The sequence below is a fragment of the Dermacentor variabilis genome, chromosome 6, assembly GCF_050947875.1.
Source record: "Dermacentor variabilis isolate Ectoservices chromosome 6, ASM5094787v1, whole genome shotgun sequence".
Classification (NCBI taxonomy): Eukaryota; Metazoa; Arthropoda; class Arachnida; order Ixodida; family Ixodidae; genus Dermacentor; species Dermacentor variabilis.
The window spans coordinates 49580941-49598909 of NC_134573.1; the positions used below are offsets into that span (position 1 = coordinate 49580941).

At 48.1% G+C, this 17969-nt stretch overlaps 1 protein-coding gene across 1 annotated transcript in view; it reads right to left on the reverse strand.

The window, feature by feature from the left end:
• Positions 1–649: 649 nt before the first annotated feature.
• LOC142586120 (sphingomyelin phosphodiesterase 1-like) overlaps positions 650–17969 on the reverse strand; it is a 106951-nt gene continuing 89631 nt past the window's right edge. The window contains exons 10-13 of the mRNA XM_075697374.1: positions 16737–16907; positions 15992–16199; positions 10009–10193; positions 650–1028 (exon numbers count right to left, since the gene is read on the reverse strand). Of these exons, the coding sequence (XP_075553489.1) occupies positions 896–1028; positions 10009–10193; positions 15992–16199; positions 16737–16907 (697 nt within the window). The 3' untranslated portion in view covers positions 650–895. The remainder of the gene's footprint in view (positions 1029–10008; positions 10194–15991; positions 16200–16736; positions 16908–17969) is intronic.

Below are 17969 nucleotides of genomic sequence, written 5' to 3' on the forward strand. Positions count from 1 at the left end.
AAGTGAGGCGTGCATAATGACTGCTGCACTAGTTTCACTTTTCCGAGCAGCCTTAAGTAAGTCCATTTTGCATGCTGTCTAGACGCAACACTTGGTGCCTGCTTTAGTGCATTTCATTCCATACGCAGGTCTTCCAACATAAATATTTGCAACAATAGAACAAATTGCCACCGACTCCGTAAAATTAATGAGCCGGTATGGTTACCATGATTTGCTTGTTGAATTCACATTACCACACGGATCGTTGTCAAGCGCCCTAATGGAGTGCTTCCAGAATATTAACGCTAAATAGATATTTCGCTGTTTGCCGTGTTTAGAGGTATATAGTAAAGCGAGAACAGGAAATCAGGGTGAACGATCCGGCTAAACGTACAGAAGTAAAAGAAATTGCCAATAGATGTTGCCTCATCTAAATTTGGCGCTCATAAACATTGCGATGTGCTGTTTTATTCAGGTGGAGGATTTGGAGGACAAAGGACAGAACGCTGTACAGGTTAGCTGATCGAAAACACTTCAGTTTGTTGCAGTCGCATCGAACATTGTCAAATCAATGAATAATTAATTATGCAGGTTGCCGTCATTTCTTATACGGGCTTATAACTACTGGAACAAAGGTTGGCGCCACAGTAAACAAGTTGAAACAGGCGATTACCTGTAGAGAAACATGTGCGGTTTTTTAGACTTGCAAAGCTAAACAAACAGTACACAAATATGGTAATGTAAGCCAATGCGATACATCGCACAACTTGTATATATAATGTGAACTCTTGAATGTGATGATGTATGCGTCTCATGATGGAAGGTGGGTGCGAGATGACTTCGTCCGTGTGGTGTTGTTGTCGGGCCAGAACACAGTTTCATGTAAGTATCTACCAGCAGATATGTCCCCGATGGCTCAAGCGGGGCTAAAGCCCATGCTTATCATGCATTCTCGTATACCAGTCGTCGTGGCGGCTTGTATGTAGCATATCTCTCGCGCTTTGCATTCCTTATCGCATTGATGTGGCTCCATCAGCTTGTGCATGAACCTGAAAGAAGCCAAGAACAGTACATGTAGTTTCTCAATCAATTCTTAGAAATTTCACGCACTACTTAACCAAACTTGTAAAACAATTCTTCAAAGCCTTATGATATTTGGCGCCAAATGTATGTGAAGCTTCTGTCCTTCTGTTGTCCTCCATCATGCTATACCAACAAGCCCAACGTACAACTGGTGACCACAAATAAAACCCATCTTGCTATTGTATCAAGGTATTCGCAGCACCCATTTTGACTTATATCATCTCATACTAGGGAGCGATTACGTGTACATTCCATGTATAATTCTACAAAAGAGTCTATTTCATTACATGAAAGCGTAGGAGAAAAAATCATGCCGATTTCCGCCACTGTGGCAATTGATGTAAGCGAAACTTTCTGTGCTATCTGCTTTGTTAACGATAATTACCGATGATCATGATGAGGAATACACAATTTCTTCAAGGTTTAGTATGACCCGAAAGTGGTAAGTTGATGCTGAACGTTATCTTGCGTGAACCACTCTTTCTCTGCGTAGTACAAAGAACACACAGGGGGAGGCGTTTGCTTGAGGCGTGCTGTGTGCCACACTTCACAACCTCTGACAGGGTTGAGCCAATTCACTGTCTCACTTGGCACATCGCATCATGGCAGAAGTATTCAATTCAATCGAACTGTAGGGCGGTACGTGCCAGAACCAGCATAGGATAATGAGGCACGCCGTACTCGCGGACTCCACATTAATTTTGACACCGCGGAGTTCTTTAGCAACTCCCTAAATGTAAGTGCACAAGCGTTTTTTATTTAGCATTAGTCAAAATGTGGCTGCCCCGGCCAGTATCAAACGCGCGACCTCGAGTAATGCCATAGCCACAAAGCTACAGCGGCGGGCACAGAAGTGATCGTTTGACATGTGACCACTTCCGTAGTGTGGCCTAGACATTACGGGACGTTTTAATGCGGCTCTACTGCTGCACACCCTGCGTAAGTTGTCATCCTGACAAATTTGCATGGCGTTTATTTGCTAGAGATAGCAGAAGCGTACCGTACCATGGCTTGAACTTAAATTTATCGCGCTTGCCAGCAACCTCTACTGTGTCCTGACATCACGTTTTCTCCACCCCCCCCCCCCTCTACCCTCATGTGGGAACTCTGAGTGAGGTGTGGCGAGGCTGTTATCGCCCGTTTTGGGACTGCATCTGTTCTACCCATTCTTTGCCTCCTCTCCACCCTACTCTGTACTCTGTACAATTCTATCTAGGCTCCCCTTCGACTTGCACGTTATTAAAAAGGTAAGCGCTGCGATTTCCGCAATGCTTTTGCGGAGGGTAAGGAATGATACACCTGTCAAGAGGCTAATATGGCAGCATCCAGGCAGCTCCAAACGGCATTGTGCACATTCGAAGCGGCGCAAAGGTCCAAACGAGTATCTCCGGTCGCCCTTCCTCTCTGCAGCGCCCCTGTCGTGTATGCCCACGCCCTGAAGCACTCCCCGACGCGGTGCGCCAGACAGCAGCAGCACCAGCAGCACCAGCAACAGCAACAGGTGCAGCAGCAGCAGTTCGAACATCGACAGTAGAGGCAAAAAAAAGTTTGCTTTACAAAAATCGCCGCCCCTTCCAGTCCGTGAAGACTGTCGAACTGCGCAGCTGAACCAGTTGCACTTAGTGTTACACCATGCCAGTCAAACTTCGCAAGCATTCTACATTGTAAATCTTTTGTTTCACCATTTTTTCACCTCATTTTCGCTTTCGCGTTCTTCGCGTTGTGACCATCTTTAGGATTGTTTTTTTTTTCTTGATATTCTCCCAGTGTTCTTTTTTTTTTTTGCACGTGAGGTTACTGCTTGTTCTCCCGTGCTTTTTTTCGCGTGTAAGTTGCTCCGCCCCTTTTGGAGGGCCAGTAATGAGAGCAAGGTTCGGCGGATTTCTTGGATTGTTTTGACGACTGACGTGGCTGCCGGCACTTCTTGATGGCGCAAGGAGTGCCGGCAGCCACGCTCTCCTAGTATCGCGTTTCAATCGCCGGCCACTGTTCGTTAGTCGCAAACCGCTAGCACAAAGTTTGGTTCTTTCGCGGCGGTGCGGAATCAATTGTTGATAAATTCGATGCCAATCTGTGCTCAATCGCCGAAAACGCAACGTGTGAAAACCGTATAAGATAAGATAGAGTCGCTGCAACCCCTTTCTCCGTGTTGAGTGCTTCTTTTCCTCTCCCGCGAGGTCACATGGCCTTTCTTTAGCAAAGCCGGACAACGATGGCACCGGGTCCGCATAAACAGCTCCGCTGTAATAGCTATCATATTAGAAATGTATATAATTTATCAATTCGGAGGGAAATTTTCGATGAATTTGATAGTCTAATAAAAATGAATATAAAATGAAAATGCAGGGCGCTTAACGTACTGTTAGTGACAAACAAACACACATTTGTAGGACGCGCACAAGGCTATAGCTACGGAGCTACATCCGAGGAAGTGCTCCGTGCACAATGTCTTGGGCGCTTCTGTTCCTGTAAGAATTAGCCCTTGTAGGCAAATCGCGACCTCGCCTTTTGGAGGGAGGAAACCTAATAAAATAATTTCTTCTTATTTCGCACATTTTTAACCCACATTAACTCGGAAACGTCAATCAGCTTCATAGTACTCTCCGAGAAACGCAGTGAACCTATCTAACGACTATATCCATCGTTCAAAACTTTTTATTAACTCCTGCAAATTAGTGTCCCTCAGTGCTTGCATCGTTTTCTTCTTGGCAACTGCATTTTCTGAAGAAAAAAAAACAGCGGTTTAAATTCGCTTTTATGCTTCGCACACGAGTGATCGGGACAGTTTTTTCTAAGAAATATGTATGTTGGGTAACACAAAGAATACTTACGACCGACACTGACGATACTTTCTGACAAGGCATGTTTGACAACGGCTCAACTTTCCAAGCAAACAGGGAGTATGAAAGCATAGGGTTTAAAGAGTTGAAAAACAACCAGTTCTAAAGAAGAGTGCCTCGTGCCTACAACCGCATATGAGCTCTGAAGTACGTAAACGCTTTTCATTTCCATCACTCAAAAAGCTACTGGGAGCACCTGAACACCGCGCGCCTCATGTTCATCTTAACACTCACATTTAGGTTGTGTAAACTAATAGTGGTGTTTGGTCTCGTGCTGGCATCAAGAATGATGCAGTTGGTACGTATGCACGCTCCTGAACGAACAGTAGAGAATCAGAGAACTTCTCTATAGAATCATCAAGGTTTCAGCTTCTCAGTTCCCACGCGTAAAGCAGCTCATGATGAAGAAACCGCTAAGAAGAGATCATTCTGCATACTGAGTATACTAGAACATATGATACACAACAGAGTAAAGCGGAAAAATACGGCAGTGTCATTTTCAATATTATGGAAAACGTGTGATGAATAGAAGAGGATAAGGGCAGCTTTTTTAAAATAGAATTTTTGACGACATCACGTTCATCGTGCTGAATGGTCGCCGCAATTAAATACGAGACGCAGTAGACCAGCTTTAACAATTGCCAAGTTAGATTTAGAAACTGCGCTTGTCACTGTTATTATATTTCCCATAAGAAACGGCTTGTCATCCGCTGACCAAAGCAAACGGGTGCGCGGCACCAAGATGAAAGATGTTTCACCTATAAGCGCCTGCGCGTTTTAATTTTACGTTTGTCCGAAGCACATGGCGGTTGACTATAACAATGCCCAGTTTATTGTGCATTTTATGATTGCGAAGCATTCTTTTCTGAGTTAACTCAGCTCCTGTGGTGTGCCCTGCTGTACTCGTGGGCTGATCCTGAAGAATGTGCAGTCCAAAAAAATCACCGCCCCTTCCAATCCGTAAAGATAGTCGAACAACGAAGCTGTTCACCGAGTGTCACACCGAGTGCTACACCGGTATTTACACCGTGTGCTACACCATGCAAGTCAATCTTAGCAAGCAGTTTATTTTGTAAATATTTTGTTTCCCCTTTCTTACACCTCATTTTCGCTTTTGCGTGCTTCGCGTGGTGAGCATGCTTTGGGAGCGCTTTTCTTTTTTTTTCTTTTTTCTTTTGCGGTTCTCCCACTATTTTTTTTTTTTGCGTGGTAGTTTCTGTCTGTGTTTTGCGGTGCTTTTTTTTTTTTCTCGCGGGCAAGTTGCTTCGCCCGTTTTTTGCGTGCCAGTAACTACAGGAAGGTTTGGTGTGAAATGAAAAACCATTGATTGCATTTTATTCATTTTGTGTGTAATATTGTATTTGTTTGGTTTTCTGTTATCATACGATGCAAACAACACATGGAAAATTACTTGTGCTTACTAACTGAATTAAAGAATTGTTAAATTACTGAAAATGAAAGTGGATGAAAAAGAACTTGCTCAGGTTGGCAACGATCCAACTTTTTCACATTATGCGTGCGATGCTCTAGCAATTGAGGTACCACGGCGCCGTTTCCCCATCTACTTTCTGGGGTATATATGTGTTGCTACTAGAACTTGCCCTGGGAGTTTCAGCCAGCGCCACCACTCAGAAACCTTGGCGGCGGATGTGCAACAATTTTTTTCTGCTGCGGGCGTCACGAGTAGGTGAGCGTATGGGTGAAGGCAACTAATGCGAAGACGTGGGATCGTTCCCCACCTGCGGCAAATTGTTTCTTCATCCACTTTCATTGCCATTAATTTATCATTTCTTTAATTCAATTAGTTAGTATAAGTAATTTACCCCGTGTTGTCTTCTGGTGTGTTTGTTTGTTGGCTTCTTATGACATGATTCAAGAAATCATAGCCCTCGGTTTACATACTTTCTTCTCGTTCATTACATAACGAGGGTCTCGAATCCGTCACTATTGATTCGTTCAAGTACTACGTGTAGGCTTATTGACGAGTTGCCTTCACCCGGAAGATCACGTACTCATGACGCCTGTGGCAGAAACGATGTTCCTCATATGCCGCCGAGGCTTGTGAGTGGTGGCGCTGGCTGGAACGTCCAGGGTTACTTCTAGTATCAACACATAAATACCCCAGGAAGTGGATGGGAGAACGGCACCACCGTATAGCTCAATTGGTAGAGCATCACACCCATAATGCGAAGACGTTGGATCGTTGCCCACCTGCGGCAAGTTGTTTTTTCATCCACTTGCGTTTCTATTAATATATTATTTATTTAATTCAATTAGTAAGCACCAGTAATGTCTCCCGTGTTTTCCTCTGTTGTCTTTGTTTGTGCGCTTCTTATGATATGATTAATAAAATCTGGGCCCTCGGTTAACCTCCTTTCTTCTTGGTCTTGTGCCGTCTCTTCTACCGCTTGATCTTGAGTTGCCGTCTATTATCTTCGCATTTAGAGGGATGGTTCAGTTTCTTCTGCAAGCTCAAAAGGAACAGTGTTATTCCCGCGAATTCCGTCACCAGAAACAGAAAACATCGCATTTTACATCATCGATGTCGGCAGAACTCGCTGCTCTCCGTGCGGCTCTAGATTTGAAGAAGCATTATAGATATGTTCAATTTTCTCCAAGGCCGTTCTCCAGTGCATCATGTCGCCATTTCGACATGGTCCAAGTGAACATGTAGGTGCTGCCATAAGATTTCTTCATCACCGCACAATAGAGAAAACACACATCATAATCTATTAGTGGAGACCAGGTCATTTCGGTATCTACGGAAACGACCGTGCAAATGATGCCGCCCAATCTGTTCACGATGGCCTCCACTGTGTAGCTATACGGTTATCTAGAGCAGACGCAGGCGTTCGCTCACAGCTTAACTTACACTATGACAGTGGAACTCGACGTAATTTACCAATGCTGGTCTCCACAACGTGGATCCGAATCTACGCCTACGTTTTCCGTCAAGACTTTCTAGAGCTGAAGAGACACTTCTATGCCGCTTGCAGCTTGGCATGGCCTTCAAGAATGCTCACTCATTTCGGATCGGAATTACGAACAGCCCTACATGCGATACCTGTGGGCGCGAGACAACAATCGCCTACCTTCTCTGTGAGTGTCTCCGCTTCAGTGCACCCAGAAAAGAACTTTGAAGAGTAGTAGACAGTCTTTAAAAAACGCTCTTTGTAGGAGGAAGGGGTCCCGAGACACTGGCCGGGACCTTGCTCTGCACCTAAGGGTTTGAAAGCGTTGTTGCGCTTATTGCAGAGAACTGGCCTTAGAGACTTTAAGCAGTGCCGTGTTCTCCTTTCCTTTTTCGGCTTCCTTTTCGCTCTTCTTTTCTTTTTTTAATATCTGTTGTCTATTACCTTTTATTCGCCCTTTCTCCAGCACAGTGTAACCAGCTTCTCTGAGAACTGATATCCTCACTGTCTTTCCGTCTATTCCTGCTTCCTTCCGTCTTTCCGTCTCCTGTGCCTGCGCTGCTCAGTGCGCCTTCTCCGCTTGCAGTCCTTTGTCTGGAGACATTGAATCTTGCATTGCTTGTTCTTCAGTTGACGGCAGATGACGCCGTTTACGCTTCAAAATCACTTCGATATTAAGCCTATCCGTCACGGAAGGCAATGGCTCATACCCCCTTAAGCAATGGCTCATATCCCCCGTAAACGCAGCCTCCCCGTTACGAAGATAGATGAGAAGTGACATTCTACGCTGGAATGACGAGCGGCAACGTATCCAGCTGGGGAAGAAGACGATGACGACGACCAACGCTGGAGCAGTGGTACGAGCGCGTTCGAGCAGTAGGGCCTAGGGGCGCCAACGAGCCAGCTGTGGAAGAAGACGACGACCCTCGAGTCATTGCTGATGATGATAGTTTTAGCACACGCGGGCAACGATTTCACAGGGTCCACACAAACAGCTTCGGTGTAGGGTATTTGTCAGAGCGACCACTGGGCATCGGCCACTGTTTACGTGCACTATGTATGTGCCATTAAGTATGTGCTGCTGTACCACTGGGTAAGTGCCAATGGGTACGTGCCGCTGAATATGTCTTACAGGGTATGCACCATTAGGTATGCACGACAAAGAATATTCACTGGGATTGCCGGCTAAGTACAGCCTCTAGGTATGTGCGGCTAGATATCTGCCACTGGGCCCACTAGGTATATGACATTGGGCCCACTGGGTATATGCCAGTGGGCAAGTGCATCAGTAGCCGCTGTTTATCTGTCGCTCTTCCATGAATCTGTTTACTCCGACTTGGATTTGTGCCACTAAGTATGTAGCGCTGTCCAATCGGGTTCGCGCCCCTGGCTATGTGCTGTTCTAGAATAAACCTTCTTTACGCCAACGTTGACACAGGTAGTTTGCGGTGATATTCATATAATAAATGCACCAGTGCTTCTAACCAGCCATCGCTACTGGTCTAGTGACCATATTATGTTGCGGACGATAACAAGGTAGGTGCCTCGCGAGAAGAAGGACGAAGGCTGTGGCTGTTGTTTGCGCGTCATTTATATTTCCTCTAAGTACACATCCGCTTGCATCTGTGCGCCTGCCTCTTTTCTGCATCAATATTGTCTTGGTCATATAAAACTGACGCCCATGGAATATCCCAAAAGTAATTTTTTTTGAAAATGCAGCGATTATTGCATGCGATAAGAAATTATTTCAACGAATACGTTCCTAAAAGTGCAAAATAATCCTTTTTGTGTTATGTCTCGTTACACTGATTGATGCCGTTTTTGCAGATAGCAAGGGAGCCTGTTACTTGCTTCCAACATACGTGTCGTGGGGAAGCACGTATTCTTGTTCCCCTGCAAAGGAACAACGGGTCAGCATACTATAGCATTTCGACCTCATCCCAAAATATAAGTTGTCCTCGAGATTACAATACTTGACTCTAGTGGCACTTAGCCCTCTATTCACATGGTTTTCTCACATTAGTGCTGTGAGCATGCGCTTTTGTTACTAAATTTATACCTTTGTCCCACGGGCGTAGAAAATAGCGCTACGTTCCTAATGCCCTTATTTTCATTGCCATTTGCGTGATGCCACGCGGACAGACCTCATGTCATTCGCTTTAATGTGAGTCGTTATTTCACGGGCTTACCAGAACTCAATTGAATCAAAAATGCGCACTCTTGACGACATAGATTTCACAGTGCTGTATAATTGAAGTAATTGGAGTGTTTTGTGTAGTTATCCGAAAATTACTTAAGAACAACGCTCTCTTCCAATTTATCAGACCTTTGAAGTTCGGAAAGTGCAGCGACTTTTAGGTGGCACGTTCTCACACAAGCTGCGCATCCCATCGACGGAGAGCGAATATTATACCTGCCAACCTGAGGACCTCAAAATTTCTGGAAATTCACTGAGCAAGGGAAAAACGGGGAGGGGGTGTTTACACGCAAGTTATTATAAGCTTCCACGTCAATAAAAGGAACAGCTCTAAACGGCTGCCAGTACAGTTATTAAAGGTCTCGGTGCTTATGCTTGGTACCGCAGATGGCGCGGCGTGCGCGGACATATAATTAACGAACACGCACTCTCCCGTGAAATTGGTCGGCTTGCACTTATTATGTGCTTTACCGCATTAATATTCTGCACTGAGGCGAAGCTGGCTGAAGAAAACTAACCATTCTCGAACGTTTATTAGATATTTCCTTAATACGCACTTCTCTACACATGTCTCAGGCGTACAGTGCCTCCGCAGGAATCACTTGAATCTAAATATGACTTCGGCTAGCTGCTTATCGCATAACGGCCCTTACGATGCAACTGCGCTGCATGACGCTGAATTCTTTGTTATTTTTTTTTATTTGCGTTATGGTTGGGGCAATTACACGAGATATTTTTGGCCATGTCGGTAAATTGGGATAGTTGGCTGGTATTCATTACCAATTATTACGCAGTTTTTGTCATGTCGGCCACCCGGCTACAATGAAAATTCCTCCGATAATTTTAATGAGTAACACGGCTACTCAACGTTCACATCACACACTTCTCAATAGCGAGTTAGTATAATGGGAATGCCTTTCAAATAAACGCGTGTATAAAACGGCAAACAACGGATATTATTATAAAGAAATGCATTTTCCTTGTCTACTATTCTTACCTGTGGTATTCCTGAAACAAGGTTTCGTTCGTTCGGAACTGTTCCACCAGACTGTGCCAGCTTTCTGCGGACAATGAGCGAAGTCCGTAGTGTTGCTTTGCGCTGTACGCGAGTTGCCATTTGGGCTGGTCCAGCTTGTTTGACTCGTCCAGGTCCATAATGAACGTCTCATGGTCCACAATTGTCTGGAATAGTTGAATATCCGCTTATTCAGATTAGCATAGCTGACTTCTGTCTTAAAGGCGAATATCATTGGTTCCAGTCTAAACAGCCAGCTAATGAGATTTCAGTAGGGAACTATACCTACTGTGTCTTTTTTGAAATTGTTGTTATTGTAGCGAAGAGATTGTAGAAGAGACGCTAGTGGGTTCAGCGCTACTGGCTCTAAACGCTAGTGGGTCGAGCGCTCCTGCTCAGCGACGGCTCTCGTGCTTGGAAGCTGTGACTGCCCTGCCCGTCGACGTTGCGCTGCTCCCGAGCTCTGCCAAATAAACACCTTTAGAATTGGTGGAGGTGCGGGGTAACCTCAGACGATCATCCTGGAACTCCGGTCCCGTACCCTACCATCTACCATGCCCCAAGACGCCTCCCAGCAAACGCCTCCTCCTGCACCCACTGCGTGTCCCGGGGTGCCTCGTCATCGCGACCCTCCTATCTACACTGGAGCGGACGACACTGACGTGGACGAATGGCTCACGGCGTACGACAGGGTAGGCGACCATAACAAGTGGGATGAAGCAGCCAAATTGAGCCATGTTGTGTTCTACCTCGCTGGAGTGGCCAGCCTGTGGTATAACAACCATCAAGCAGAGTTCCAGACATGGTCGGAATTTAAGACTTCCCTCGCCGATGTATTTGGTCGCCCTGCTGTTCGCAAGCTGCGTGCCGAGCAACGTTTGCGAGAACGAGCTCAACAGCCAGGCGAAACATTCACCAGTTATATCGAAGATGTCCTGGATCTATGCAGGAAAGTCGATTCGACCATGGCGGAGTCTGATCGAATCCGAAACATACTGAAGGGCATAGAAGACGACGCCTTTAACATGTTGCTGGCCAAAAGTCCACGCTCTGTGGCTGAAATTGTCACACTGTGCCAGAGCTATGAAGAACTCCGCAGGCAGCGGTCACTGACCCGTCGATCTCTCCTGCGTGACGAACACCTCGCTGGTTTGGCTGCCATGTCCACCCAGGCAGCGTTGCTCGCAGAAATGAAGGCGTTCGTCCGCGAGGAAGTTGCCCGGCAACTCTCGTTGATGGATTCTGCACAGCCGCAGTCGGTACACGCGCCTACGCCAAGTTTTGCGCCTCCGCTTCGCCGCGTCATAGCGCAAGAACTGCACGAGGTTTTGCCTGAGCACCACCAGCGTGTTCCTGCGGCTGCACCTCACAGCTACGCCGAAGTCATGGCCAGGCCCCACCAGATCCCGACGGCTGTGCCACTCAGCTACGCGGAAGTCGTCACCCAGCCTCAACAACTCCCTCAACGGGGACCTCTCACGTACGCCGAAGCCCTCGCTATGCCCCGACAACAGCCTGCTATGCAATCACTTCACCAGGCGCCACGTCCAACGCGTCCTTCCACATGGATGGGACCTGCCGCAACGACTCGGTGGCGTACAGCGGACAATCGACCAATATGTTTTGCGTGCGGCTATGCAGGCCACGTCGCACGCTACTGTAGTCGCGTGCAGTCACCTAGCGCTACACCTTATGGGCCAAGTTCTATGGCGGGTTCTCCGCGCCCTTATTACGACGACGAACCTCGGGCTGCGTCACCACCATTCCGCCGGTCCGCCAACATCCGCCGCTCCACTTCTCCACGCCGACGCTCCCCATCACCGATGCGGCCTCGTCCCGAAGCTCGGGATGAGGAAAACTAATTGTCGCAGTCCATGAGGCAAGGGCTGCGACGCCGTCGAAACGCGGAAGTCCTCAACGTAGCCCGACCAATGTGATAGACGTGTTAGTTGACGGTGTGCGCACATATGCCCTCGTGGATACCGGAGCCGCTGTATCAGTTATGGACGCAAAGCTTTGTCGCTTCCTTCGAAAGGTTACGACGCCCATTGCTGGATTCGCCCTCCGCACAGCAGGCGCACAGCGTATTCACCCGATTGCGGCGTGCACCGCTCGTGTTCTCATCGAGGACGTTGTATACGCCGTCGAATTTATTGTGATTTCCTCGTGCTCCCACGAAGTTATCCTGGGGTGGGACTTTCTCGCCCGCCACGATGCCGTCATTCATTGCGCACGGGCCGAACTAGAACTGTCGCCGATCTCAGATATGACGCTTGCCGATCATGCTTCTTTTGCAAACAAACTACTCGTCAGACACGACACCAACGTTCCTCCCAACTCGTCAGTGATTGTATCAATGCATTGCAGCAGCCTCTCTGACGCCATCGCACTACTTTCTCCATCAGGCCGCTTTTACACTCGAAAACGTCTGCTGCTGCCTTTTGCGACTGTGAACGTCAACCAGGGCTCCACAGCTATTTTTGTCTATAACCCCTTCTCATACCCTGTGATGCTGCTTCAAGGCGAATGTCTTGGCCACGTGGAAGTGATCGACGCCGTACAAATTACGGATGTTCCCGAAGACACGTGCTGCGCCTGTTACAACACGCTCGGTTCTCTCGCGACGTCCGACCCTTTGCCCACAGGTGTGTTCGATTCATCTATTGCCGATGGCCTCACCCCACCGCAGCGTTCGCAGCTTCTGCGCATCTTAGAAGAATTTCGTTCTTCTTTTGATGTCGAGCAACCTTCCTTGGGCCGGGCGTCTGCTGTCACGCACCATATTGACACTGGCTCCCAACCGCCATTGCGGCAACGACCATATCGCGTCTCGGCCACGGAACGTCGTGTGATTAATGAGCAAGTGGACGATATGCTTCGCCGCGAAGTGATCCGACCCTCGAACAGTCCATGGGCATCCCCTGTCGTCCTTGTTACGAAAAAAGACGGCTCGGTACGGTTCTGTGTAGACTATCGCCGCCTGAACAAGATCACTCGCAAAGATGTATACCCGCTGCCGCGAATTGATGACGCCATCGATAGCCTACAAGGAGCAGAATTCTTTTCATCTCTAGATTTACGCTCCGGCTATTGGCAAGTACCCATGGCTGACGTAGATAGGCCGAAGACAGCCTTTGTCACACCCGACGGCTTATACGAATTTAACGTCATGCCGTTTGGACTTTGTAATGCGCCAGCAACTTTTGAACGCATGATGGACACAGTCCTCCGCGGTTTGAAGTGGCACACGTGCTTATGTTATCTCGACGACGTTGTTGTTTTTGCCTCTGACTTCACCACGCACCTTCAACGCCTACGGCATGTTTTGACTTGCTTAGCGAACGCTGGCCTTCAACTGAACCTACAGAAGTGCCGATTTGCAGCGCGGCAGCTCATGATACTAGGTTATGTCGTCTCGAAGGATGGAATCCTCCCCGATCCAGCCAAACTTCGTGCCGTAGCTGAATTTCCTAAACCGACGTCCGTCAAAGAACTGCGCAGTTTTGTAGGTTTGTGTTCCTACTTCAGGCGCTTCATTCGCAATTTCGCCGCCGTCATATCACCCCTGACGAAGCTCCTTGGCAGCAACGGACCTCTCCATTCGTGGTCGTCCGAGTGCGACGAGGCGTTCACTAAGCTCCGTCGTTTGCTGACGTCTCCTCCCATTTTGCGCCACTACGATCCAACGGCACCTATTGAGGTACACACAGATGCCAGCGGTGTTGGCCTCGGCGCTGTATTAGCACAGCGCAAAGAAGGGTTTCCTGAATATGTTGTGGCATATGCCAGCCGTATGCTTACTAAAGCCGAGACCAATTACACCGTCACGGAAAAAGAATGTCTGGCGATCATCTGGGCGCTTACCAAGTTCCGGCCCTATTTGTATGGTCGCCAATTTGATGTCGTCACGGACCACTATGCACTATGCTGGCTGTCGTCATTGAAGGATCCCTCAGGCCGTCTCGCCCGCTGGGCGCTTCGCTTACAGGATTACGATATCCGCGTACTGTACCGCAACGGACGCCAGCATGCTGATGCTGACGCCCTCTCACGTTCTCCCTTGCCAGACGACAATGCCTGCTGCGCAATATCCCAGCTTGACGTCTCTTCCGTCGACATTGGGACCGTCGCTTCTGAGCAGCGCAAGGACCCCTGGATTGCCTCCATCATAGACTGCCTTGCTGATCCGTCATCGCAGCCAACCACTCGTGCACTGCGCCGTCAAGCTCGCCATTTCGCCATTCGCGACGACCTGCTTCATCGACGCAATTACACCTCTGACGGCCGCCAGTGGTTATTAGTTGTACCTCGAACCCTGCGTTCTGAAATCTGCGCATCGTTCCACTCTGATCCACAGTGTGCGCATTCGGGACTTTTCAAAACCTACCAGCGCCTCCGACGACGCTACTACTGGCGAGGAATGTACAACTACATTCAAAAGTTTGTTCGTTCATGCCCCGACTGCCAGCGCCGAAAATCTCCACCCCACCTCTCGCCAGCTGCCCTGCAGCCTCTACCCTGCCCTACCCAACCGTTCGGGCGCGTTGGCATCGATTTGTATGGACCACTTCCCCTGACGTCGGCTGGTAACCGCTGGGCCATTGTGGCAGTAGATCACCTTACCCGATACGCTGAAACCGCCGCTCTCCCAGCAGCTACAGCGCGCGATGTTGCATCCTTCCTGCTTCGCCGATTCATCCTGCGGCATGGTCCACCCCAAGAATTGCTCAGCGATCGCGGACGCGTCTTCCTGTCGGAGGTAGTTGAAGCGATTCTCAAAGAGTGCCACGTTGTTCACCGTACGACTACGGCGTACCACCCTCAAACGAATGGCCTCACAGAACGCTTCAACCGTACGCTCGGCGACATGCTTTCCATGTACGTTGCCTCCGACCACACGAACTGGGACGCCATTCTGCCATTCGTCACCTACGCGTATAATACCGCTACGCAGAGCACCACTGGATTTTCCCCCTATTTCTTGCTGTATGGTCGACACCCTTCGCACACCATCGACACCATTCTTCCGTACCGGCCGGATGCATCCGAGTACGTCCCTATTTCTGACACGGTCCGACATGCAGAAGAGTGCCGCGACCTCGCACGGGCCTTTACTTCCGATGATCAAGAGCGCCGGCGGAGCACTCGCGGTGACGCCACTGCCACGGTCACCTTCGATCCGGGAGCGCTCGTGTGGCTCTCAGTCCCTTTAACTGCCCCTGGCCTCTCATCAAAACTGGTCCCTAAGTATGAAGGCCCTTATCGTGTTCTCGAACGCGCATCTCCTGTAAACTATGTCATCGAACCAGTTGAGCCATCTGAAGACATGCGCCGCCGTGGACGAGACATTGTCCATGTCGACCGTTTAAAGCCTTACTACGACCCGCTCATAGTGACGAGCTCTTAGGTCGCCGGACGGCTCCCTTCTCGTTGCCGGGGGGTGGTTGTAGCGAAGAGATTGTAGAAGAGACGCTAGTGGGTTCAGCGCTACTGGCTCTAAACGCTAGTGGGTCGAGCGCTCCTGCTCAGCGACGGCTCTCGTGCTTGGAAGCTGTGACTGCCCTGCCCGTCGACGTTGCGCTGCTCCCGAGCTCTGCCAAATAAACACCTTTAGATTATGATTATGTATATTTGTTTCTGGCGTCGCCTGCTGTAGATTTATTACCAAAAGTTAGGCAATCTTTTACCTAGGCGGCATTATTGTTATGATGACCACAACTTCGATATAAAAATCCTCAAAGGCTGCCGCCACGAAGGCACGTTCTCAAATTCGTTTAATCTTCCTTGTAGTTTCTCCTCTCGAATGAAAAACTTTCACAAATGCTTTGGTGGTGTTCCTCGAAAAAAAAAAGATAATTGTGTTTGCGGACTGCTGGCAACACATTAGATAGCACTTCTCGCTTCGGGGGAAAGTGAACACTAAAATTTTTAAACTCGTAAAAAAAATTTTAATAAAGGCGAATACCCAAGGCGCGTTTCTGCGATGTCGACCACCATCCACAGCGTAGACTCGGTAGGCGGGGTTGCTGAAGACAAAGGTGGTCACACTTGGTGCCACGTACGCGACATTTGTTGGCCGCATCGATCCTCTGGCGCCTTTGTCGTCGTAGAAAAGGTAGAATTGATCCATGTGCGTATGACCGTAGAATTGAGCCACGATGGTTGACTTGTACCTGTATATATGTGCAATGCAGAGACCACCGAAAACTGTAAGCGCTAAACACGGTGATTTATGGTACAGGAAGAAACTTGGGCGACCCGCTAGAATTTTTATCAACCAGGTAGCGAAAATGAATGCTTGGTCACAGCTTCATCGCGAAACCGTTCATTCAGGGCAAACCATTCAAAAGCAGCTTTTTCACCCGTGGTCTCGTTATCAGCACAAGCCTATTGTACGTGTTCGTTGACCTTAGCGGGTGGCTGGAATGCTGTTCAGTAAAGTATAGCTTGATCATACTACGCTACTAATGCTAACTATGTCGACGAACCATCGTGATCTCAGGCTGCAGTTACATCGCCAGCCTTCCTCCAATGCTCTTTTGCGAGAAATAATGCAGGAAGCTTGCGGCGTTGCAGCACATATAAGGCCTATTGGCGTGAAATATTCTCATTGCTGACCTGACTCCAAGGAAGCATTCGCAATAAGCGCCGCGGGCGCCCAAATCAAATCTCGCGACAATCCATACGTCTGTCTGAAGCAGCAATCTTACCGGTTCACAATGCGTCGAAAGTTGTCTGCCCAAACAGGAATGCACTCGACCTTCACAGGAGCTACGTGTCCTATGATGTAAACCTTCTCTCCAGAAGCTTCGGCACGCTGCAGCTCTCTGGACAACCACTGTAGTTGGCCACTCGGGTCAGTAGAATTGTACACGAGCCACCTGAATGTGCCAAACGTGAATAACACTGATTAGGGCATTGTGAAAATACTTATTTACGATTACAGAGTAGTGAACAGCGTGCCACCTCAATTCACAGTGGTTTTGGTCAACTTAGGCTGTATCCAGTTGCCTTCTCTACGTGCCACTCTCGGCTTTCAATTTGCACCGAAGCTCACTTTTTAAGCAACATTGGGACAAATCACTTCTTGTGCAAGAGCCATTAGACAAACACTAGCAATATTGCGATGCTGGCTATGATGGGGAGGACATATAAAGGAGGCGCCGAGTCACCGAGCGTATCTGCATATTAACTATGTTATTGTGACCTTGCAGAAATTACGCATAAAAATGTATTTACAATATTTACGAGAGAGACAATGATGCATAAACAAGATGACGGTCGAGAATGATTTCACGTGTACAGGTCAAATCGTCTTCTTCTGACTGACGCCACTCTTCGTTTCGCCGTAACAGCATGATCTTACGGCTCGGTCTCCTGGACAATGTGAAATAAGCCTATTCATTTACCTACGCATGTCGCAATAGAGGTAAAATGGCATTTCGCAACACAGTCGCTTATTACATCCTCATATAAATGTTGATATTTTACATTCTGATCTATGTAAAAGTTGAAGAAAAACCGGAAAGTGTTTAACATTTAGGTTTATTGTGTCTGCAAAATTGGTTCAGTCATTTTGCAAATGAATCAGTCAAAATACGAAAGTTAAACTTATATTCTAAGAAGCAGTGGCACCTTCATTCCACTTTCACAAGTACACGCGCATAAATGTATGCAGCTTTTTGATAATTATACTTTCGGTGGAAAGTCGAAGCAATCACAACAACAGCAAGCCCGCGAGACCTGCGCTGCTGCAGTGTAAACAGCACCCCTGAGGTTGCTACCAGGCGTCATAGATTTGTCCGACGCGACGAGGAGTTTCTCGTTACCTCCGTCGTTACCGCATGTGCATTAGGAGCAAACATACGCCTGCCCAACGACCGTGGCGCTGCCGACGTAAAAGCATACGCACGCGGCACGAAGAAAATGCAGATGCGGAGCGG